The sequence below is a fragment of the Mercenaria mercenaria genome, chromosome 5, assembly GCF_021730395.1.
Source record: "Mercenaria mercenaria strain notata chromosome 5, MADL_Memer_1, whole genome shotgun sequence".
In the NCBI taxonomy this organism is placed as follows: Eukaryota; Metazoa; Mollusca; class Bivalvia; order Venerida; family Veneridae; genus Mercenaria; species Mercenaria mercenaria.
This window is the reverse complement of record NC_069365.1, coordinates 55,312,611-55,337,788: the sequence shown is the minus strand read 5'-3', so window position 1 is coordinate 55,337,788 and position 25,178 is coordinate 55,312,611. Positions and strand designations below refer to the sequence as shown.

General features: G+C 33.5%; 1 protein-coding gene across 7 annotated transcripts in view; it reads right to left on the bottom strand.

Moving 5' to 3' along the window:
• The window catches only part of LOC123557272 (nucleolar protein dao-5-like), a 78,102-nt gene that overhangs the window by 28,311 nt on the left and 24,613 nt on the right, over nucleotides 1–25,178 (bottom strand). For 3 of the 7 annotated variants that reach the window (XM_045348662.2, XM_045348659.2, XM_045348660.2), the window contains exon 5: nucleotides 19,984–20,103. The exons of 1 other annotated variant lie outside the window; for it this stretch is intronic. In XM_045348662.2, coding sequence (XP_045204597.2) covers nucleotides 19,984–20,103 — 120 coding nt within the window. Of the gene's footprint in view, nucleotides 1–2,876; nucleotides 3,303–5,194; nucleotides 5,717–18,522; nucleotides 18,559–19,983; nucleotides 20,104–25,178 lie in introns of those variants that run through there. 3 more of the 7 variants (XM_045348665.2, XM_045348666.2, XM_045348667.2) reach the window with 3 other exon arrangements.

Genomic DNA, 25,178 nt, shown 5'->3' with positions numbered 1-25,178 from the left:
ACAATATTTTCTGCTTTACAATCAACGTAACGCAAGTCCTTGTTTGTCTTGTTGAGTTCAACAACATTTTTAACAGTAGTTCAGTCAGGCCATATAACTGTCCCTGCGAAATGCAGTTCTTGAAATCATGAACACTTCAAACCATTAAAGAACTGTTCATGAACTAACCTTCAACAGTTCTTGATTTGTGTTCTTGAATTTTTGGACATGAACTGCCCTTAAAAAGTGTTCATGAACAGTTCATGAACTACTAAAGAATCACACAGAGTTCTTGAATTGTCCATGATAAAAGGTTAAGGGAACAATCATGATGTTATTTTCTTGAATCTTTCATGCAATACTCATGACAGGTAGTTCATGAACTAATGAAGAATCATGTTCATGAATGGTTCACTGCTAGTTCGTGAAGATAAAATGGCACAATAAAAACATACAGCAAGAAGTTCATGAACTATTCATGTTCAACAAAATATCAAGAACTATTCATGAAGTGAATTGTTCATGAACTGTTCATGTACATTAGTTCTTGAAGTCATCTTTCACTTTTCATGCACTGTTCACGAACACAGTATTTAAGAATGTTTCAAGAATAGAATTTGTGCCATTTTATCTTCACGAACAATTCATAAAGTGTTCATGAACTCCATTCATGAAATATGCATGCACTGTTCATGAACAGTATCGTTTCATTTCGCAGGGGTGAACCAGCATTTCTGACTCTTTCACCAATATTTATTCTAGCCAGTTCTTGGCAAACAACTGAGAAAAAAACTTTCCCATAAGAATACGGGATATATGACATTACATTCACTATTTGTCCATTCTTAAAGGTGGCTTATCAAAGTTTGATCCAGTAACAGATTTGTTCAAAACTTTGACTTCTGTTCATTATGTATTATAACTATTAACAAGAGCTGTCGGAAGAAAGCAATGCTCGACTATTCAACAGCCTTGAATTCAATTCAAATATATTAAAGGAGCATAATTTTGTAAATTTGCAAAACAGGTTTTAAGGAACCTGTAAAATGCATATCAGCTCATGACAATGGACAATTGTGTGAAGTTTCAATCCATTCCCATCAGTGAGTCCCGAGATTATACCAGCTTACACACAAAAACTTAACCAAAAAAAGTCGAAAAATGGGTATAATTTTGTAAATATGCAAAGTAGAGTTATGGAACCTGTGCAATGTAAGTCAGTTTATCATAGTGAATAAGTGTGTGAAGTTTCAATCAACTCCCGCAAGTGGTTACTGAGATATCAGCTTACATACAAAAACTTAACCAAATTGGGACGCAAACGCCGACATGGACGTGGATGCCGACGTGCAGGTTAGTCCAATAGCTCTACCTATTCTTTGAATAGTCAAGCTAAAAAGGAAGGTATTTAATCACAGTCACATTTATATTGTTTCTATTAGATTCTTTCAAGCATATTTAACAGTCATCCATTTTGATTTGTTTGTTTGTTTGATTTGGGTTTAACGCCGTTTTTCAACAGTATTTCAGTCATATAACGGCGGGCAGTTAACCTAACCAGTGTTCCTGGATTCTATACCAGTGCAAACTTGTTCTCCGCAAGTAACTGCCAACTTCCCCACATATATCAGAGATGGAGGACTAATGATTTCAGACACAATGTCGTTTATCAAATAGTCACGGAGAACATATGCCCCGCGATCCGTAGACCAACGCTCTACCTACTGAGCTAAGCGGGCGGGTGACTGCCAATCATATCAAAATATTCACATTTTTTTGAGATTTTTCGTTTCTATTTTCTACAGTTTAATCATGATGACACTCTTAACTTTTGCACTACAAGATCTGGCATTTGACATTTTTATGACAAAGTACAATCTAATAGAGTGTGCTATCTTTTTGTTGCTGACACAATTTCACTTTTATTTTTATTGTTTTGTACTGAAAGCATTAATTACTTTATTTTCGGTTGTTCTGATATTTCTTCTTTTTGACTGATTCAAAGACATTTTTCAAAACGGGCTCCCCTCCACCCCCCACCCCCTTGTCAAGTGTTAAAGGTCACTGACTTTGAATATCACTTGCCCCTTACTGATTTTGGTTTGAGCCTCTGAGTCTGGGCATTGAATTCTTCATGTGAGGAAGCCATCCAGCTGGCTTACAGAAGGCTGGTGGTTTGACCCAGGTGCCCGCCAGCAATATAATAATGCACAGAGGGTACCAAGGGCCTTCCTCCGCCATCAAAAGCTGAATAGTCACCATGCAACATTAAACACAACAAAACGGAACAATTTTTCAACATTTTGTTCAGTCAGATAACAGTTTGCAATCAACATCACTGATATCATTGAGTTCTTACAGACACTAACTTCTTCTCTACAAGTAACTATTTAGACAATATCTCCACATGACTCTGTTGTAACTTTAAAGTCTACTGTGACAGAAAAGTCTGCACTGGGAATGAAAATTTTTAATGCTCCCCAATCTTTATAAACCAGCCATTCTCAAAGGACTGAAGCCATTTTATGAACAAAATTCAAAGTTCATTAAGCCTTTTTAATTTTATCATAAAAACATAAAAAAAACCAGATAGAGCTGCTGTCCAAACAGAGAATACTCATAATTACATGGTTGGAAAAGCAATACTTTCAATACTGCACATGAACTTAATTCTGTCTGAGCAATAAAGGGAGGTAATCACAAACAACAGAATGAATAACAATTTCTACTATGTTACACAGATATTCAAAACTATGAAAAATTTACGAGGAAACAATTACCAAAAACTGGATTTAACAAAATCTGATGTTCAGAACAAAATGTGTGGCAATCACACTATAAACAAAAATAGTACCGACACTGCTGAAATGAAAATAAAAAAGAAAATATTATCTTACCACTGATCTGAACAGCTTCTTTGTAAAACTCATCCTTTTCAGAATTATTCCAATTGAAACTCTGCCAATCAGTTATCAATTATTTCAAATAAAACACATATTTTGTAATTCATTATCATCCAGTATCAGGAAAATTTTATCTCCAGAAAATTTTCAGTAGCATTCAGCAGCTAACCTACGACCTTTAAATATCTGACAAAAACGAAACTGATACAGCCTATTTATTATAAGAGCTGCTGCCAGTTTTTAAAGGTCAACACAGGCTTTAAACCAAGTTCATAAACAGCTAATCATTCTGTCCGGACAACCCTTCCTTTCTCACAAGATTGATAAATCAGCCGTTTTTTCTTTATTCACCTTTATCCATAAATTAAATTAAGTCCAGGTGTTTCACTTCATTATATGCAACCGATTCTTGTTTAACATCTGTATTTAAAAACAAACAACCCAAAAAACATCATAAAATTTGCCGATCCACACTTCTTGAGAACAGCAAACTAAAACCAAGTAACAGATACATGATAGTGTATCATCAGTAAACAAAATGACAGCTAGGTTAAGATAGGATCAATCAAATGGTTTTCTTATCATTTTTTCTGTAAAATATTACTGCAGTTTCACTGTAACTTAAAATTTATCAGAATTCCACAACCAAAATGTCAATCAATATTTTGCATAAAATTTCAGTTACAGATTTTCACTGAATCCGCCATTCTTACATCAGTTAAAATATTTCAAAGCTTCCAATGAATATTCATAGAAACTGCATGCAAAAACAGCAGCATAACCTTTTCAATGAGAGACATTAATTTTCCAAAGTCTAAAAATGATTCAATACAGTTGATTAAAAGACATCAAATTCCTTCTGTAATCTTCTATTATGGAGAAATCATTAAAAATATTCCTCTATAATGCAAGGAAAGATATGTTATGCTAAATCTGAGACACAAATGTATAAATGAGTTGTATGTGTATTATTGTCTTTCACCAGATTTGTATGCAATTTTTGTTACAGCATAATCATGCTATTTGCTATTTGTTATTTGTTATTTAGTAAATTTTATGATTGAGGACAATCATTTTTTCAAGGAGGGTTAATGTGTAACCAGGCTATAAAATTAGCCAAATTCTTTCTTAAAATTTTAATGATAAATTAAAATTTTATAAATTTAAATATCAATATTTTGTGAATTAAGTAAGAATTATTCAAAACTGATTTTTCTATTTTGTAACATTCTTTGCTTGGACAAGTGTTACTTAACTTATTATTTTTTCCTGCTTAAACAGGTCAGAAATTTTTATTTTATCACTTTCTAAACAATTTTAATTATAAAACAGATTTTGCTTTTAGCACTTTGCATTATGGGCTATTGTTAACAAACACCTTGGCTTCCTTGGCTGATTAAGTGTGAAGCCCAAGCATGTTCTTATGTAAACTTCTTAATTCTTAAGTAAATGATTTCACCTTTTTGTTACAATAACTTTCATTGGTTTAAATATAAAATTACTTTTAAAATTTCATTGGCTAATATGGTTACCATGGAGATTGTCCTTGTAATGAAACCTTATTATTTGTTTTAGAAGTAAGAATCAGTCTTCTTTGAAATTTCGAACAAGCAACATCGCTAAACTAATTTGACAGGATAAAGTACAATTTTGGTGCTTGTTTTAGATGTGTTTATCTTTAACTTATTTTGAACATAGAACTTTGATAACATTAATTTTGGAATACTGGACTATACTAAAATATTGAAATAACATTACATAAACTACACGTTGGTGTCCATCATAAAATAAAAGAATTAATTACTGAACTGAAACATGGAGTTTATCATTTGTGCAACCATACAGGGGCAATGACCCCACTCCAAAATATCTGTTGACTGATCGGTGTTCGGTGGACAGCTACCACTTGAGTACTAATTTCCCCGCAACTATTTGGAGCCGCCGAACCGACGGTCACAAATGTCTCAAAATTATTTCAGAGAATAATTTAATATTAGACTGATAAATCCCCAAATTTCTCCTATAATCTTCAAGTCTACAGAACCCTTGAAGCAAAAATCGTTAATTATTCTGCATTAATGCAATGAAGGAAATATTAGTCCAAATTTGGCAAGACTTAAGTCTACGCTGTAAGCAGATCTGGAAACTACCACCACTTTATCTAATGAGAAATCCCAGGCACCTAAAATTAATGACACCACAACATTAAAGTTTTTACACTATCTATAATAACTAAATAATAAAATAACACTTAAAAATGCATCTTTTGACATCCAAATACATAGGTGTATACAGCAAAAAAGGCTATCTACCTTCTCTGAATATATATCAATAGCCCCTTTTTGCTCTATAGTTTATAATACCATTGCATTTATCTAATGAAGTGAGAACTCCAGCAAATAAAGAAATGACACATCACCACAATACCATTACATTTATGTAATATCCATATACAATTCGAAAGAATTAATACAAAAAATTCTGCACAAAAATATAATCCATTCACTTTTCCACCTTAAGAGTTAAGTACTTAAGAGCACGGAAAACAAAAGGAGAACGAATGACCACATCCAATATAAATTCTCAAACTAACAGTCATAAAGAGTTAAAGAGTTTTCACAGCATAGTAAACAATCTCATCCAAGATATAAACTGTTCAAAATGACTTTGAAGTGTTAATATAAAGTGGTGGAACTGCACTAAAAGCTGGTGATAAAGTCCAAATTGCTGTAAATCAAAACGCGTATATGTGTATTACTGCGATAACATTCATTTTCAAGAGATATAATCCATGTATCAACTTCGATCATGTATAAAAGCTGTTGCTTTGCCATATAGATCCTATATCCATTGTGAACAGTAAAAAGTAATGTTATGGAATCATTAGTAACATAATGCAACTGATAACGATAGTTATTTTGAGACAGATATACCGTTTAATGTACTGTTGTTTTTTTTACTTTTGAAAAACTGAAAGATTACAAAGGTTAGCTAGGTTTAAACACATTAAATACTACCTTATCTAGTCATCAAATTCCTAATTTTAACTTCGTTTAATTTGTTTGGCAGTTAAACAACTAAGGAAGAAAAGCATTGTAAATTCTACAATAAACAACAGTTGGTGTGGTGCATGGACAGATGAGACAACATGACGATGTCAATTACGACATCAAATTGCCACAAGACTTCCAGTTCATATCTATTTCATTAAATAAAGTTGAGGGTAATTTTAATCATCATATTTCAATGAGCAAAGGTATTCTTGTGGATTATAATCTATTTTACCATAATAGATGCTTGGACATTTAACCAGTGCAGCTAACTCCCCTCATGGTGTAATTCCTGTGCACGGAAATTTTGAAACAGTAAACCACCCAAAGGCTTTAATTATTTGATATTTCTATCATCCAACATTTGTCTTTAATGGGATTAAGTATAGAAAGGTAGATTATATCCTCATAAACTTACTGTTTTCAATGAGTCATTGAACATATTATTCATTGCCTTAAATTTAACTTTATGTCATTAGCAAAAAGACTTTTGGGTATAATATACTTTTTTTGCAAAAAATCCACATGTATGCAACCTTTTTATTAAAGGATGACTTTTTGTATTATTTCATAAAATTATTAAACCTTTTTCAACATAAATGTTATGACGGCATGAAACCTGCTGGGCAAAGTGAGAAGTATCGATTACATGAAATAAAAAGCAAATTTTGCTAAAATTCTATAATATTTACATGCAGTCAAACTAATTTTGTTTACTCTCTATGCAGTAAATGAAACCAAATTTGGGCTTACTTGAACACAATTTAAAGAAAAGCCATAAAAAAGCAATAATTATTATAATACAATTACATAAAACGCAATACATGCAAATTAACATGTCTCAAAAAATTGTTTGACATCTGTACTAAACAGAACATGTTTAACAAGTACATAATATTATGACCCACAGCTAAAGGCAAAATACTATACAATAAATATCCCTCAGCTAAAATTTATTACACACCTATATGATATGATACATAAGATTATATGAATAATATACTTGCAGTAAAATACTAACAAACCTGTCCAAAGAATATAAATTATATGCAACTTGTCAGATTGTCACTAAATTTAAAAAAAGTACTTAAAATATCACTGTCTATTTCCTTTCATTTCAAAGTAAAACTTAGCTCAGTTAAAAGTTAAAGCACTTGTCCCGGCCTCATTCCAGTCAGGCTGAAGTTCAAGCCTAGTTCAAGCCTAGCTTTAAAAAATCAACTCAAGAGATGTTTTTATACTGTTATGTATATATTTTGTTTGTTTGTTTTGGGTTTTAAACGCCGTTTTTCAGCTGTTACTGTATTTCAGTTATGTAACAGCGACCAGTTAACCTAACCAGTGTTCCTGGATTCTGTACCAGTACAAACCTGTTCTCTGCAAGTAACTGCCAACTTCCCCACATGAATCAGTGATGGAGAACGAATGATTTGAGACATGATTTCTTTTATCAAATCATCACGGAGAACATACGCCTCACCCTGGGCTCGAACTCACGACCCCACAATCCACAGATCTGCGCTCTCTCTATTGAGGTAAGCGGGCGAGCTGTTATGGATGTAAGCAACAGAAAATATAGCACCAACCATGCCTCATAATATTAAGCAACACTACAGTGGTGTTTTTTTCTCTCAAGAAATAAAATAAAACGGTGACTTCACAAAAATCAAGTTATATCACAAGCTAAATAATAACAACATAATTATTAATAGTATAAACTTGACATGCCTCACATGCTGCATAGAAATAAAATCTAAATTATTTCTTGCCTTTAAAAAAGTTATAAAACATTGCCCTCCAAAAGTCTACAGATAACATTAATGAGACGTAAACTATTTTAATCAAAATAAAAGCACCTATTGTTATCGTACTTTATGTTCAAACAATTCATAAATTATTATTATCTAGTACATGTCTCCAAACTTCTGGGGAAAAATTTTATTTAATAAATGCTTAAAAGAGAATATATTTGTATAAAAACCTTCTACTGTTGATTTTTTCACACTGTACAGAACCTACCTTTTTAATCCAAAATCCAAACATGATGTCACTTCCTGTGTGACATGACGTCATTTCCCGTAAAAAATTGTTTTAATCTTTCAGTAAGTTAGTGTAAATCTTGTGATCAAACTACCAGAACATGTCATCCACATGAAAATGAGGTGGAGAACAATATGACTGTAGAATTACCCTCTTTGGTCAAATTGTCATGTAAAATATTTGCATTGCCTTATTCAATACAGAACCTCATTCTATTCAAGCTTGTCAAATGGACACTAACACAAGCATGCACAACCTGATCACACTGCCTGGTGCTGTAATTTTTCAATTCTAAACAAAGAAATCTGTATTCTGAAGATTTTTACACTGTGTATCAAGAACACAAACCTCTTATCACATTAAAAATGAAAAAGTTCAATTATTCCAGATCATTTTTATTACCTTTTCCTAACCACTGTTATACAGCAATATGAAGTTGTTATGATTTCTCACCTTAAAACAATCACTTGTAGGCTAAACAGGTAAAAACAAAGGGAGAAAATGGACCTTTTACCTGAACGAAAGGTTAAATAAATACAAAATGATAACAGTATAAGTAATATCACAGCTAGAGTACTACATATCAGCCTATATCCCATTCATGACAAGGGTGTAATGGACACCATGGGGTGTTGACCTAGCTGTACTTCATAACTTTATGTCATTTGAACAACAGATTGTACCAGTAGAGATGACCCCAAAGCTATCAGACTGAGCTGACTTTATCTCTGTGTATCAACTTGTAATAAACAAATATGCACATCAAAACAAGGTAATATAGCTTCCTACAAAATAAAAACAAGAGCTGCCTGTGAGACAAAATGCTCCACTATTCAGCAACTTTTAAGTTGACGAATAGCAATAACTTGGCTAGACTTATTTAACTGAATTATTTCATTACAATTTATTACAAATTCAAAATTTTATAATTGCAAAGATAACAACTTGAATGCAAAACTTCTAGTCAAATAAGGGTCATCATTTCAATTAATTTCAAAAACGAGTTCTCAAATTTGTATTAAATTCAATCAAGAGTTATCTTACTTGATTATTTCAGTATTTTAAAGTTTGATGATTGTATTTTATTTCAGTAGAACACAAGTTTTTGTTCCTGAGATACAGCTTGATTGCTGTATTCAAAACTAACAAAATATTCTATGTTAAGGTGCATATTATTAAATTCAACAAAGAGTTATCTAACTTGATATTTCAGTAGTTTTCATGAGTATACATGCAGATGTTCCTGATTTATTTGCAAATTTAACCAAATTTTCGAAGCCGAAAATTGAACATAATTTGAATCAAATTGAACTACAAGTTATCAAACTTGATTATTTCGGAACACTTGGTGGCTAGCAGCCTGGTGTGGAACTCGGTCCAATACATGAAATGGTCTTTGAGTAAGTGAGAATACATTATGAGCTTGCAAGCAAAACTTTAACAAAGGTGTGACTCTGGCGGCAACATCAACACCCGGGTGAGTAGATTATAGCTCTCAGTACTCTTCAAATAGTAAAGCTAAAATGAGTATTTTTTTTATTTACTTATATCAAAGCAGTCAGATATTATAATCAATGTTCCTCAAGTCCGTGCCAGTACACTAGCTCACTGCAAGTAACTGAATATTCCTAGAGTCAGCACCAGTACACCACTTCTACACAGGTAACCAACAACTTCCCCACATAACTCATAGATGGAGCACAAATGATTTCAGACATGTACTTCCTCTATAAATTCTGGAGTAAGTGTAAGTTTTCTCCACTCTACCAGTATAGGACAAGTTCTCCGTTAATGACTACCAACAACTTCCCCACATAACTCATAGATGGAGCACAAATGATTTCAGACATGTACTTCCTCTATAAATTCTGGAGTAAGTGTAAGTTTTCTCCACTCTACCAGTATAGGACAAGTTCTCTGTTAATGACATCTGACTTCTAGTGGAGTGTGTGGCTTAACAAGTGTTTATCATGTACATGTACACATGTCTGTCCTTAAAAGTGGTTAATGTTACTTTACTCTCTCCTGAGACTCTACTAAATTAGGCACCTCTGTACAGCAATCAAATTTATGTCTTCCTCTAAAATTTGGTATACAACAGGGAATGAGACTGGCATAAACAGATGTCTTAATTATAGGGTGCTTCCTTCCTCAACATGTCTTTCATTCCCCTCCCCCAATCACTCCCACCCCGGACCCTTCAGAAGAAAAAACATTATTTACAATACACCCCGCACCCTTCAGAAGAAAAAAATATTATCTCACCGACTCCATCACTGCATGAACCAACTCCACTCTAATATGATGACAATGGCTCAATATTATCAATTTGCAAGATTTATCGTATTGTCTGTTGCTAAATATATGTGTTATACAAATAAAACATTTTCCGGGATGTAGGATAAAAATAATCACATCAATACCAGAATCATATATTAAAGCAGTATCGCAGTATTACACAAAGCAAGAACAGTAATATACAAATCACACCAATGGCAATATCAACTATACAGACTAATTAAATACATTTAATAATGACATATTAGATAGGTAACAGACTGCTAATAGATACATTGCTGACATTAACACTCCTACTCTGACAAACTGACTAACTTCGGTGTTTAAAGTAGAAAAAAATTATCACAATATAGGACTAATGAGTTAAACTGTGGTTTTTGACATTCCATGATTACTATCCAGTGCAGAAACATTTAAACACATTGCATAAAATTACAGAAAATCATTATAGGGCTGTTTCAAAAAAAATGGCTAGTTTTAGTTTTTCTTAAACTACTATCACATCATGCATTATTAGATGCTGATTTTTTGTCTAAAAATGCAAACTGGTGTCATAGAGCTGTATGTAAAGTTTGGTCAAGATTGCTTCACAGAAAAAAAAGTTATGTCTGAAAAACATGCCAAAAATGTCAGGAGTGCAACAAAAAAGTGTGACACTTTAAGAAAAGCTTAAAATTCAAAATATTATTTCAATGTCAAAATGTATATGAGAGAGTAAAACATGTATATTTTATTCAAGTTGAATGTCTTGACTAAAAGGTAACATAAATCTATGGATAATATAAGAATGTTTTAAACAAAATACAAGGCTGAAAAGGAATGAGGGCAGTTATGTTAATTTCCATAAAAAATCAGTATAAATCTATGTAAATGACTACAAATATTTGGTACTAATAGTATTTCATAACCTACACTTACTATTATAGAGTAACACATACAATTGACTTAAAAAAGTAATAATTTAATCATAATATCTCTCAAAACTATTTTTAACATGGTATATCGCAGTGGACCCAAATTTGGTCAGGAGTGAAACATTTGCGCTTAATGAGGCACCGTGTTTGAAAATAAAACATACATGTACCCAAATGCAGTTTTTCAAGTAGTGTGTGTAGTGTTGCAATCATAAAAGACAGTCATGAGTGAAGTTGTGTTTTTGTATGGAGTACGTGGCTCGTATGTATATGTCAGGAGTGAAACATTATTTTCAGTTTTGGTGCTATTCTTAAAACTAGCATATTAAAAAGCAACACTGTTCAGCTGGGCATTTTTTAAAATTCTGGGTGATGAATGGAGGATATCACTACAATCTGGTTCATTTTAGGTAAGTGTTTTACTGCTCTATAAACTGAAATTGATACATTAATATTTTAGCAGTAGAAAATATATCTTATAAATATCTATGTCCACAAAGTAAAACATTTTTATGTATTACTTTTAAGATTTTCCTGTTTATGTTTTATCAAGTGTATTTACCTATTGCTGAAAATAATAAATTACAGCATATATCTTTTCTTTTTAGCATGCTTTCTTGCATGAGTAAAAATGTTTCACTCCTGACATTAAAATGGTAAAATTGCATACATTCATTTTATAGAGTAAATATGAAGCAGCCAAGATGAGAAAACTTATTGTTAGCCTTCCAGCCATCAGAAAAATCATGAAGAACATAAAGACTGAAACCAATAGAATAACATCCACAGAAAGAGTTTGAAAACTTTTACAAACGCTGAAAAAGGATGGAAAACTACTTGAAAAGGCGAAACTGAAACAAAAACAGAAACAAGTCAAAAGAGCTGGTCAGAAAAGGAAGAAAATCAAACAAAGTTGTAGATGAAAGAATGAAATCTAAACAGAGAGAATGGATAAAAGAAAAGTAGAAAACAAGCAGTATCATTGTTGAAGGTAATACTAAAAACACTAAGGCTATCACTGAAGCTGATGAATGTACCCTACTCACCTGCACACAATGACACAGTACATTGCAATTTGATGCACACAAGATTGCATAATTATGTGGAGTGTATGTTTAGTAACAAAAAACAAAGTGCCATAACTCTGCAGAATATTTATCAAACAGAACCTAACATGCACCATTCACTGAACTAGAGTTTTTACTGATCACTTGAGTGAGGTTCCATTAAATTTGTATGCAGGGGTTCGGGATATTAGGAGTGCACAAGATTGCATCTGCAGATTGTATGTATATAGTTTATTAACAAAATACAAAGTCCCATAACTGTGCAGTATTTTTTTCTGAAAGAATCTAACAAGCACCATGCACAACTAGGGTTACTACTGATCACTTGTCTTAAGTTTCATCAAATTGTGTGCATGGGTTCAGGAGAGTAGGCACGCACAAGAATGCATATGCAGACTATGTATATAGTATAGTAACAAAAAAACAAAGTCCCATAACTCTGCATATTTTTTTTTCTGAAAGAGAACATAACCTGCACCATGTACAACTACAGTTGTTAAATTTCACTTTTGTGAAGTTTGTTTCATCAAATTGTGTCAAGGGGATGAGAAGAGTTGATTTGCACAAGATTGTGTCTATAGACAGACAAAAGGAAACTAGTATACCCCCTTACAACTTGAGTTTTTTTGGGGGTAACAACTGATGAGCACAAGGTTGTGTCTATATACAGACAGATGGACAGACAGGCAGATGAACAGACTGATAGTCAGACAAACTGAAACCAGTTAACCCACCAGGCACCTTACAACCTCGATGTTCAGGGGGTTTAATTACGATAGTAGAAACTGACACTTCAAATAATATAAAATAATCAAGTTTATATGTTAAGGTAATAAAATATGACTTATGTAATGTTTAGCTCTAATTTCTAAATATAACCTTGAATTTCACGTAAATTTGCAGGATGAAAAGGTTGATGAACCGGAAATACAGTTGAGGTTCCTCCAGAAGACACTGAGGCTTTCCGGGAGTTCAAACATAGCCAAACACTGGTGTGTCCTGGCAGTCACTACATGATACTTAACAAACTCTAACTCAGCCTAACTGTTGCCTTGCAGTGGAATCAAAATGGAGTTCAATATACCAGAGCTTGAATGTGCAGGATGAACTATTCATTCTTAGTGTTTAAGTTGACAAAGGTGTCAGGAGTGAAACATTTTGACATTTTTATGTTTTCAGAACTTATCATGGTTATATTCTATTAATAGCTCATTGTTACTTTGATATGTAACAAATCAGCACTGTGAGGAGCTGTTCTTATAAAACTGTTCGTAAGTTAACTCAAAGTTGAAAATCTGTTGTTGTTTCTTGAATCAAATTCATCGTTGTTGTTCTAAAAATGTAAAAATATCAAAGTTTCAGAATCAAAACTTGTTAAAAAGCCGCTTCTTTTCTGCATTGCAATAATAAATTAAGGTGTTATTAGACTTGCATTCTGTTTAGATCACAACATTAAGTTAAAATCTAAGTTATGGTAATAATGTAATTTATGTCAGGAGTGAAACATTTATTGGTCAAACTGTTAATCAGTTCTGTAATATGAAATACTAAGTCATGTTTATGTAATACCTTGTGGTATTTATTTGATATTCTTTAAAATATATGGCAAAGTTGCCTTTTTTTATTAAGAGTACACAGTTAATTTAAAAAACAAACTTTCTTCATTATAATAGCCATAAAATTGGGCTAAATAACGAAAAAATCAATTAATTTAATTTTTTGGAGGCATATAGCTAGCTTGGACATTTTTTTCATTTTCTTTAACACCTAAACTAAGAAAAGTTAGCATAAAAAGACACAAAGAATTATACGTTTTGTTTCTGCAGTGACTTTGAAGATGGTATGTTGTTTTCTCTTTTTTGTTGAGTCAGTTGAATTAAAGATCAATAAAAAACTTAATATGTGTTGTATTGTTTGCATGCAACCATTTTTATAGACTGCAATGACGGCTTATTAAAATGAGATAATCAGAATGCTACTTAGACCTGTTTTAATTTTTGATCATTTTTACATGTTTCCTGCCATTTTTTTTAAAACAGCCCTATAACTATCCAATATTGCAACTAGTAATATCACTATTTTAATGAAGAAATATATAGCAACCGATAACACACAATTTATATTATAATAATAATGAATTGTAATAAGATTAATTGAATAATGTAATAAAAATACAACTGACATGGAAAAAACATACACCATTCCAAAATTTCCAATAGAATAAAACTTCTAACCAACTCCAAGCTTAAGTAAGCAAATTTTAAGCTTAATGAAGGTAAGTGTCTTCATCAATAAATGAGATCTCATTTATCATGAGATTTAGTGAGACATTTTACTCTCCTTCTTTCTTTATGAGGGTTTCAGATCTGTTTTAGTTTTTAAAGAAATTTAAAAGAAAATCCAAGGAGTGGCATTAGTTGTTACAGAAAGCAATAGTCACACCAGTATCACAGCTGGGATTATAAAAATACATTTAAAATTGTTACATAAAAATCATTAACCCTTATCATGCTGGACAGGACTGATTCTGCCTCTGCGACCAGTGTAGATCATGATCAAACTGCACATCCATGCAGTCTGATCATGATCTGCACTGTTCGCCATTCAGTCAGTATCTTTTTGGCAAGCACCCCTTTCAACAGTTAATGGTACTATCCAAATTGAAAGATAGACAGGTTCATTACAGATATTTGGCAGGGTAAGGGTTAAAATTCTGTGAAAACCATTAATACTCATGGAATACTAAATTTCGCCCAGTTATAATGCAAAACTAGAAAATGCTTTTGTAAAAAAGCGCATGTCTCCCCCAATGCAAAGTCCTATAGGAAAGAAGTCAATAGGGGTCAGGAGCGAAAGTCAAAGAGACACTGATGGTTAGCTGCAATAGGGATCATCTACTTGGCATGTCCAGTCATCCCGCTAAATTTCAACACTCTTGGCCTAGTGGTTCTCAAGTCACTGTTCAGGCTCCTGTGACCTTGACCTTTGATCAAGTGACCTCAAAATAAATAGGGGTCATCTACCCTGCATGTCCAATCATCCTATTAAGTTTCAACATTGAAGGTCAAGTGGTTCTCAAGTTATTTCCAAAAAATGATTTTACATGAACAGGCCACTGTGACCTTGACCTTTAATAGACTGACCCCAAAATCAATAGGGGTCATCTACTCTGCATGTTCAATCACCCTATGAAGTTTCATCATTCTGGGTCAAGTGGTTCTCAAGTGACTGACCGGAAATGGTTTTCAATGTTCAGGCCCCTGTGACCCTGACCTTTAACGGAGTGACCCCAAAAACAATAGGGGTCATTTACTCTGCATGAACAATCATCCTATGAAGTTTCAACATTCTGGGTCGAGAGGTTCTCAAGTTATTGATTGGAAATGGTTTTCCATGTTCAGGCCCCTGTGGCCTTGACCTTTAACAGAGTGACCCTAAAATCGTTAGGGGTCATCTACTCTGCATGACCAATCATCCTATGAAGTTTCATCATTCTGGGTCAAGTGGTTCTCAAGTTACTGACCGGAAATGGTTTTCCATGTTCAGGCCCCTGTGACTTTGACCTTTGATGGAGTGACCCCAAAATCGATAGGGGTCATCTACTCTTTATGACCAATCATCCTATGAAGTTTCAATATTCTGGGTCAAGTGGTTCTCTAGTGACTGATCGGAAATGGTTTTCAATGTTCAGGCTCCTGTGACCTTGACCTTTGACGGAGTGACCCCAAAATTGATAGGGGTCATCTACTCTTCATGATCATTCATCCTATGAAGTTTCAACATTCTGGGTCAAGTGGTTCTCTAGTTATTGATCGGAAATAGTTTTCAATGTTCAGGCCCCTGTGACCTTGACCTTTGACGGAGTGACCCCAAAATCAACAGGGGTCGTCTACTCTTCATGACCAATCATCCTTTGAAGTTTCAACATTCTGGGTCAAGTGGTTCTCTAGTTATTGATCGGAAATGGTTTTCAATGTTCAGGCCCCTGTGACCTTGACCTTTGACAGAGTGACCCCAAAATCAATAGGGGTCGTCTACTCTTCATGACCAATCACCCTATGAAGTTTCAACATTCTGGGTCAAGTGGTTCTCTAGTTATTGATCGGAAATGGTTTTCAATGTTCAGGCCCCTGTGACCTTGACCTTTGACGGAGTGACCCCAAAAACAATAGGGGTCGTCTACTCCAGCAGCCCTACAACCCTATGAAGTTTGAAGGTTCTAGGTCAAATGGTTCTCCAGTTATTGCTCGGAAATGAAGTGTGACGTACGGACGGACGGACGGAAGGACGGAGGGACGGACGGACAGGGCAAAAACAATATGTCTCCTGGGGGAGACATAATTAACCTAACCTTTAATTATCAGCACTTGGTACCTTTTTTGCATTAATTGGGTTTTATCTTTATCCTATGGACTGGTCCATCACTCATTTTGGGCAGTACCACTTGTTTATCAAAGGCGTGTTCACAGAAAATTTAATGACAGAATAGCGAATATGATGATCAGCCTGCACGGATGTGCAATTAAGGCAGAATCACATGCCGCCAGCAAGCTAAAGGTTAATATTCATGAATTTTGTGGTCGAGCCAATCCATGTAATTCAATTCCAACAAACAACTAACACTTTGCTTTATTTTCTGTTTAAAAGTTGAAATCCATGAATTTAATTACTCCCAGGAAATAGCCATTTTTCATCAAAATCTAAAAAATTTGTTCACAAAATTTCATGATTTCACAGTAAGCTAATAATGCTGACATAACAATTTCATATCAGTGCTGCCCTATACTGACTACTTATATGACAATTTATTATCACTTATAGATATATATAGGTAACCCACTGCTAATAGGTATATATATATGACATTTATATTGGTATAATTGACAAACTGGATATCATTTCATGAAAAAAATAGAAATATTATCTCATAACAAATTATACTTGTGACATGATACATAATACACCTGTGGAATACTGCATTTTAGTGTTACTCAGTAACTCTTAATTACACTCCACTGTTGCCGTGTAAGGGGTCCCTATGCCCCTGTGGTGTTGCCGGCTTCCCTAACTGGTTTTGAAATGAAGATTTGTTTCAAGTGAGAAAACTGTCCAGTGCACTTGTAGAAGGTCAGTTATTTTACCAAGCTGCCTACATTCTAAAGCTAGAAAGTAGCTACCGTATATGACCTAAATTGCACCTGTGTTACTTAAAACTCAAACAAAACAAACAAAATGTCTCCCGATTTCTAAGGATGGTGACAATTATACACATTTGTCAATGATTCAGTTTTCTTGTGCTGCAAACAATCAATAACAATTTATCTATTTTTGTCCCAATTCAATGTACCTGACACTGCCGTTTTTCAAAATAAGAACTATATCTTACTGACTAACAACAGACACAAGATTCATTTTAAAATGGAATTTCAATTATTTTCTAAAGTCTGATTTTTTCAGATTTTAATAAAACTGATCCCTCTAAATAATAAAAGTATATATATATCTATACTGTGGCATTAAAAGTTAAGATTTGTTTAAATATGGTTATTGTGTATTGGTTTGCCAAAATATCTTGAGCTAAAGCAAATACTGTCTTTTCCTTTTTGGTATAATTTCTAACTTGGGAAACACATACCTTAAATTATGGACTATAAATACAGCAATCTTTACAAACAGATTGTTTTCTTTCGTAATCTAAAAAATTCGCCAAAACTTGGTACTACATCAATATCCTATTCCTCCGACATGATATATCTACTACATTGACCATATATCTTCACAAATCAAACATTGAATACATCTTTAAACAAACAGAACAGGATCTTTTAGGGTATATTGATTGTTAAGTATCAATAATCTACAAACATGAGTAATTTCCACATATCGATTGCCATCATCAAATCCTGAAATCCGGAATTAGCAGCCCACTTCCTGGACAATTTGGGAATGCCTTTCATTAAAAAGTGACTTTTTAGAACATTTGGAAACATATGACACTTACTGATAAAATTCTGAAACATTTGCACAAAATGTTGTTGTTGTTTTTTTGTTTTGTTTTTTTTTCAGAATTTCATCAATGGTAGTATTAAACTGAAAATTATTCAGTGAGGCTTAACATATCCCGGAAGTGTTTGTTAAAATGAAACTGAATGTATTTCAAATCTGTATTAATCCTGTAGACCACTAAACCTGATAAACTGACAGTCATGGCTAATGGCATTATCAAATTAACATGTTTTCATATCAAAATCATAAATCTTAAATGGTTTACCTTGTTCGCTTGATAATACATAACTTAAATCCGAACCGAAACTGCCGTAAAATTTTTTAATCAATAATAAATTCCAAGTTGTTTGTGTGCCATAAATGGCAATGTTTTGACTTGAAACTCCAAGCTGTCAGGTGATCTTCTCAGATTCTGAATGAGACGTTACCACGGTAACCAATAATCAATAGTCAGCATCATTTTCTAAAGTTGTCAGTATATGCTACAATTGTGCTTAATACAACAAACAATTCCGCTTAACCTTTTCAATAAATCTGACATCTGCTTTAATAAAAACAAAAGTCCACATTCAAATGAAAACCTTACTGTAAAAGCACATATTTTCGCTGTGTCAAAATTTCGCAATTTTGGATTTTAGACTATATTCGCGAGGAAATTGTAAAAATGGTATCCTACTAGCATCATACTGATGATGAATATTTATATGAGGATTAATTTTTCGCGAGATGTAGGGCCTGGCGAATATAGCAAAAGTTAAACCCTCGTGAAAATTTCTGCTTTTACGGTATACAAAAATTGAGTTCTACAGCTCTTTACTGGAACAAAAGATAACTGCTGTGCGAATTAGAGGTTTACGGATAAATCAAACGAAGCTTTTCAGTAATTACTTCCCTTTTAATGTATCAAACAATACTGCCATATAAAAATCAGCTGATCCACTGTTATGCTAGTATCAATATGTGATAAGCGCCTTAAGGACAACTCTAAAATTATCACACTACAAAAGGAATAAAAGTTGTATCAAAAGATGATATATCCCTAGGGAAATTATATCTGATGTAACAAACATAACCTGACATGCAAGACAATACACTGCATTACTATTAAGCATGATAAAAAGATAACACGATGGTTTATTTCAACTGCATTTCTTTGACAGAATAATGACCCACTGATGTCACTTGCAGAAAATCTAGCATTACAAGGTATACGTAACTTATTGAATGTAGCATTACATGGTCCATATATTTATTATTAATCAGAGTTTTATGTCAGATCTAAACTCTATTCACCACTCTCAACTACGCTCAATTTTAATCTATACATGAAATAAAAAAGTTGATGAACAATTAAGATTTTCAGCTTAGGGAACTGATTCTGTCAGACTGTGAGACACTGGCTCTTACTGGTTGCTTGACAAACCTACAGATTGAGAATATTTCTTTTGCTTCATTTCCAACTTTAAAAATCTGAAAATGCTGAGTAAATACTAAGACAACATTTGTTTGTTATACTGTGAAGACTGATCACTTGTGGTCGCATACGGAGGCTCAAAAACTAAAATTATTCAGTTTCAAGCCATCCAAACACAGAGAAGAAACGGAAAACATCCACAAACCACATGAATTGCTTGAACAAGCCCAACTGTTGCTCGAGACATTGATGCTGAAGCATGTGGTGTTTCACCGTAGAATGTAAACCAAAAAAAAACATGATGCATCTTACCTTTCGGCCCGTATCAAACATAAGACCATGTGCAGTTAGCGTTGTCAAGGGGCTGTATGGTAGCCCCTCGTCAATATCAGAATCTGATTGTCGAGATCTAAGTTTGGCGAACAATTCACTCTGTAAACCAAGGGTGCTAAGTGTTAGTGCAGGATATATATAATACTGACTATACAGATGTAGTGATGTGCAAGATAGGTGGGTGGATATACATAGAGCTCAGTTTCCCTCACAACTGTTTCATTTCTAGTATTTTAAACTATCTGATTTCTAGTTGTTATTAATCATAATGAAACCTCTTTAAAAAAAAAAAAATAACTGAAGCATTGTTAAAAGTTAATATGTAATAAACAGGGCTCCGGAAATTTTGATAACTCAATCGGTCCGAAACGAAAATCCTGATATCGGCACTACCCCACCTACCGCATTCTCAAAATTACACATTTTGTAAAACGTGATAGAGTAAAGAAATAAGCATGTCATTCATTAAATATAAGTTACCGGTCACCGCGAGTTACCATACAATGAAGACAGTTATTCAGTGTTATGAGTGATCGTTACTTTGTTTAAATTTCGATGTTTTTCCGAGAAAATACTTGCAGGATAAAATTGCCGAGGCACGTAACTAGTCTAAAAGCCAACGCATGTGACTTCGGTACCGTATACACAGCAGATACTTTGTGATGTTTCCTCATTCTTTGACGGAATTCTATAAAATACAATGCGTCAAAGTGAATTACACGACATATATTCTCTGCTAAACAGCCTCAGTATTTCAAGAATACTCTGCCGCGGACCGAATGTGTCATTTATGTGAACGCTGAGATCGAATTTCCCGCATGTACCAAAAGATCACGCGGGTTGGCCACGGATATTTCATTTCACTTACGTTGTACTTCAGTAAGCAACTACATTTTATAAAGTTATCTGTTCTCTTCTGATGTAAATAAAATTTCATTTTGCAACGTTTTTTAAAAGACCGATTTGATAAACAGCGCCACCCCAGTTTTCTTTATCATTCGTGTTTGCCAGTCCATTTTTTTCTTTTTCTTTTTTGTACGGTGGGGTTTGTTTCAACTGGAGCCCCAAAAAATGAATCATGTAATTTTTTCTAATCAAGTAATTACAGAAATTATTTTTATCGGTTTTCCGTGTGATGTCTCATTAAATCAAAGACCTATAATGTACAATTATAGCTCGTTGATTAAATGCAGTGACCATTTGTTTTTTACCCATGATCAAACATAGCCTTTTGAAATAAGCCATCCCTCGGATTCTAAATAAATGAAGTGGATCCACGTCAAAATGATTTGGATCCAGTCAGAAACAATTGGAAACCAGTCAAAAGTGTTTAATACATTGCAGTCTGTTGTCTGCAAACATTAAAGGATGTGCCGCGCGAGCACTGATTGCTTCACATGCTAATTACGGACCGATTATCAAAGTGACAATCAGACCGACTGACATGTTTATTGATTATCTGAAGGTTTGACCAACAATTTCCTGCTTGACAGGTGGTCGTGTATTTAGATATCAGAGCGAAATTTATACTTTTCTCCATTTTTACGGGACCGATTGTTTTCGTTTTTTCACTTCACGAATCGGTCTGAAAAGCCAAAAATCGGTCCAAAACCGACAAACCAGCAAATTTCCGAAGCCCTGGTAATAAATTATCTATGGCATTAACTTTTAACCTTGTCTGAGAGGTCTTTTGGAGGTAAAAAATTCCAGGAAAATTACAAGGATTCCCATGGCTATTCTCCTTTGGATAAACATCTCTATGTTTAGGAAAACTACCATCAATTTTAAGAAAAAAAATGTTTTAAATAAATCTAGCTCATGCAAATTATGTATTCTGTTACTACTAATTATCAGTTAGTATGGATAAAAGTATGAATTTCATCATAATTATGCATTTATTGAAATATAAACCATAATAATTTCTTGACAGCCAGGCTTTTTGACTACAAGATACTTTTAACCCTTATCATGCAGGACACGATTGATTCTACCTTTGCAACCAGTGTAGATCATGATCTGCACTGTTCCCCATTCAGTCAGTATCTTTTTTGTAAGCAGTTAATGGTACAGTCCAAACTGAAAGATGGACAAGTTCATTATAGAAATTTAGCAGTGTGAGGGTTAAAATCCATAAAATGTAACTGTATTTTAACCTTTAACCTGCTGGCAGCAAGTGATTCTGCTTTTGCGACCAGTGCAGAACAAGATCAGCCTGATTATGGTCTGCACTGTTTGCTATTCGGTCAGTAAATTTTTAGTTAACACCCCTTTGAATGATAAGTGGTACTGCCCAAATTGAATGATGGACCAGTCCATTATAGATTTAGCAGGGTAAGGGTTAAGAATTTCACTATGACAAAGTAATTTAACCACATCCATCCATGCCCTAAATTCAATCAATCGCAAAAAATTCTAAACTGTTTTAAGTTATTTTGGATGCGGTAAGTATGTATATGGGCAAATATACCACATGCTCAGATAAGCGTGTCCAGATAATATTTACGAAAGTATATCCCCTTAAGGTCATGTATTTATGTTAATACTACAAGAAATTTAAGATACCTTCACCAGTGAAATGAAAAACTGAGAAATTAACTATGTTAAGTTTAACTCGTAATATTGTTATGGTTATGCAAAACATGTATATTTCTTAAATTAAAATCGAATTTTTGTTTACATATTATTTAAATTATTTTGACTATGCAGCATTGCTTTTAACCAGCTGTTAATCATAAAGTGATAGGAGATTAAACTAACAATAAAAATGAATTTAAACCGCAAAAATTCCTACATATAAATAAGCCTGAGCAAATACAACGGTTGCTTTTTTTTGTCTCATTCTCTTATTTACAGGACTGCTTTTTCATTTTCTTTAACTGATTTTTTTTCGCTATTATTGGTATAGGTGTTAACATATTTTGTGCACCATTGAAGTTGGTAATTTTAATGTTCTATGTCTAGACTTACTCATGTTACATTCTACATGTATATCTGAAGCATGACTGTTCTCTTAATGTTTTGTTCTCAATGTTTTTTGTAGAGAAGTGATGTCATATGTATGACATGTCTATCTAAGGAAGTTGATCAGTAATGACAATCGGAAATTTCTCTTTAGATTACGTATTCTCAATATGCGATTTGGCCATTCTCTGGTATAAACAGAAAAGTCAGGTGCTCGTATGAGCTGTATTAGCGTCCCAAGAAAAACCAAACAAGAATACGTTATCGCCAGGAAATTACAGACTGCCATTACAGGTTCACTACCTTAAAAAGTAAATGAATCTTGAAAAGACAACCTGTCATCCAACAGGTTGCAATATTTTTCAAACCTGAGGAAACTGTATATTCTTACCCCCCCCCCCCCCCCTCTCCTAACCACTTTAACAACATAGTTTAGCAGTAGCCTTAATTGTGAAATAGCTAATTTACAATTTAAATTGTTCCCCTTCCCTCTTTAAAGATTAGCATACATGTATAAGATTAAATTATATTTGAATTTGAATCACTCTCCATTCGGAATAATACAAAAACGAACAAGATTTATTGCGAACTTTTCTGCCTTATTTGTTCATTTGAAAAAGGAACTGTAATGAAATCGGACCATATTATTTCATTTTCAGTCTCTTTTGATCAACTATACCGTCTCCACTACCATATAATTAAATGGGTTATATATGCTTCAATACACCCAAACTTTAAGTCAAATATGTCAAGAATTTCACTCATTTTTTAACCCATAAAATGGAAAATGAATTTTTGACATACACATTAAACTTGCATTATTTAAATTTTTATTGAACCATAGAAGTTTCTCTAGACGATTTTTAGTGTTACTACAAAAGTACACAATTGATGTAACTTCAAAATAAATATTATAAACTTTAAAAAATCTTGAGGTTCATTTTGTGAATGCTTTCTGCGTTACAAAATCGTTTGGTTCTTTTTAATTAAACAAATAACTTTTTTTTCTGGGAGGGGGCGGTGGAGAGATCAAGTGTGTTTGTTCAATGTTGTTTTTCAAATTTAAATATAAATTAAATAATGCTAGTAAGTGGACCGGTCTGAACTTCAGCATTTCTGATGTATTGTATTTCCTTCTCCCTATGTATGTCATATATCAGAACAGCTGACTGTAAGCCTATCTGTTCTTTGAATATAGGTAAACCCTGTTTTCAACAATATTTCTACCTGAACAATATTTCTAAAATGTGCATTAACTTTGGTCAGTAACAGTGTTTAATGTGTACCAGTACTGAACTTGCTCTCCACAAGTTACAAATAGCTTCCCCACATTAATATGAGGTGGAGGTTGACTGATTACAGCTAGATCATGAATGCATCAATGTTTTATTGTGTTTTTCATACTTAGTTTTTTACCTAAGTTCTCTTTTCTTGAAACAATATGTCTTAGCGGGTTTCTTTTCAGGCACTGAACATTTTAATATGTACAGTCAAAACTGTCTGTAAAGACCATCCTTAGGAAATGGAAAAAAAATCAAAAGGTTTATTTCCCTCAACATAAGTTAATTTGCACTCAATCTGACTAAAGTACATCTCCTATTACGCTACGCATAGGATCTGAGAACGACCTATTCATAGCCTCTTTCTGACGACCCTTTCGCTAGCCAATCAGAGCTTAACTTGCAACATTTTGCAAATCTACCTGTAGCCTTGACTTTTGATATTTACGATTCTTATGTCGTAATGTGTCAGATAGCCGGTTAGCTCAGTCGGTAGGCCACTTGCTTCGTAAGCGATGGGTCCCGGGTTCGAGCCCTGGAATGACTGCACATTTTTAGTACTCTTTGAAATTCGAACAAGTCGTCTGATTGGTTAAAATAAAAATAGCAATACTGGAAATCCAAAATATACAGAAGACGTATGTGAATGGGTCGTTCTCAGATCTTCGTTTAGAAGATCAAGTACTTAAGTCAGATTGATTTGCACTATTTATGGTAAATATAATGCCCTTTAAGAACAGGTTTGACTGTAGTGGCTGCCTTTGCACATGTTTGACTGTATCAATACATCGCCGTTGTTGGCTTTTATTTATTACACTGCTAACGTAAGCTCATACTACAATATTATTCCTAACATAATTATTCCAATTTTTTTTTTGGTTTTTACAATGCATGCCATGCTATTCATTCAATGAAATAACTTTTCCCCACTGT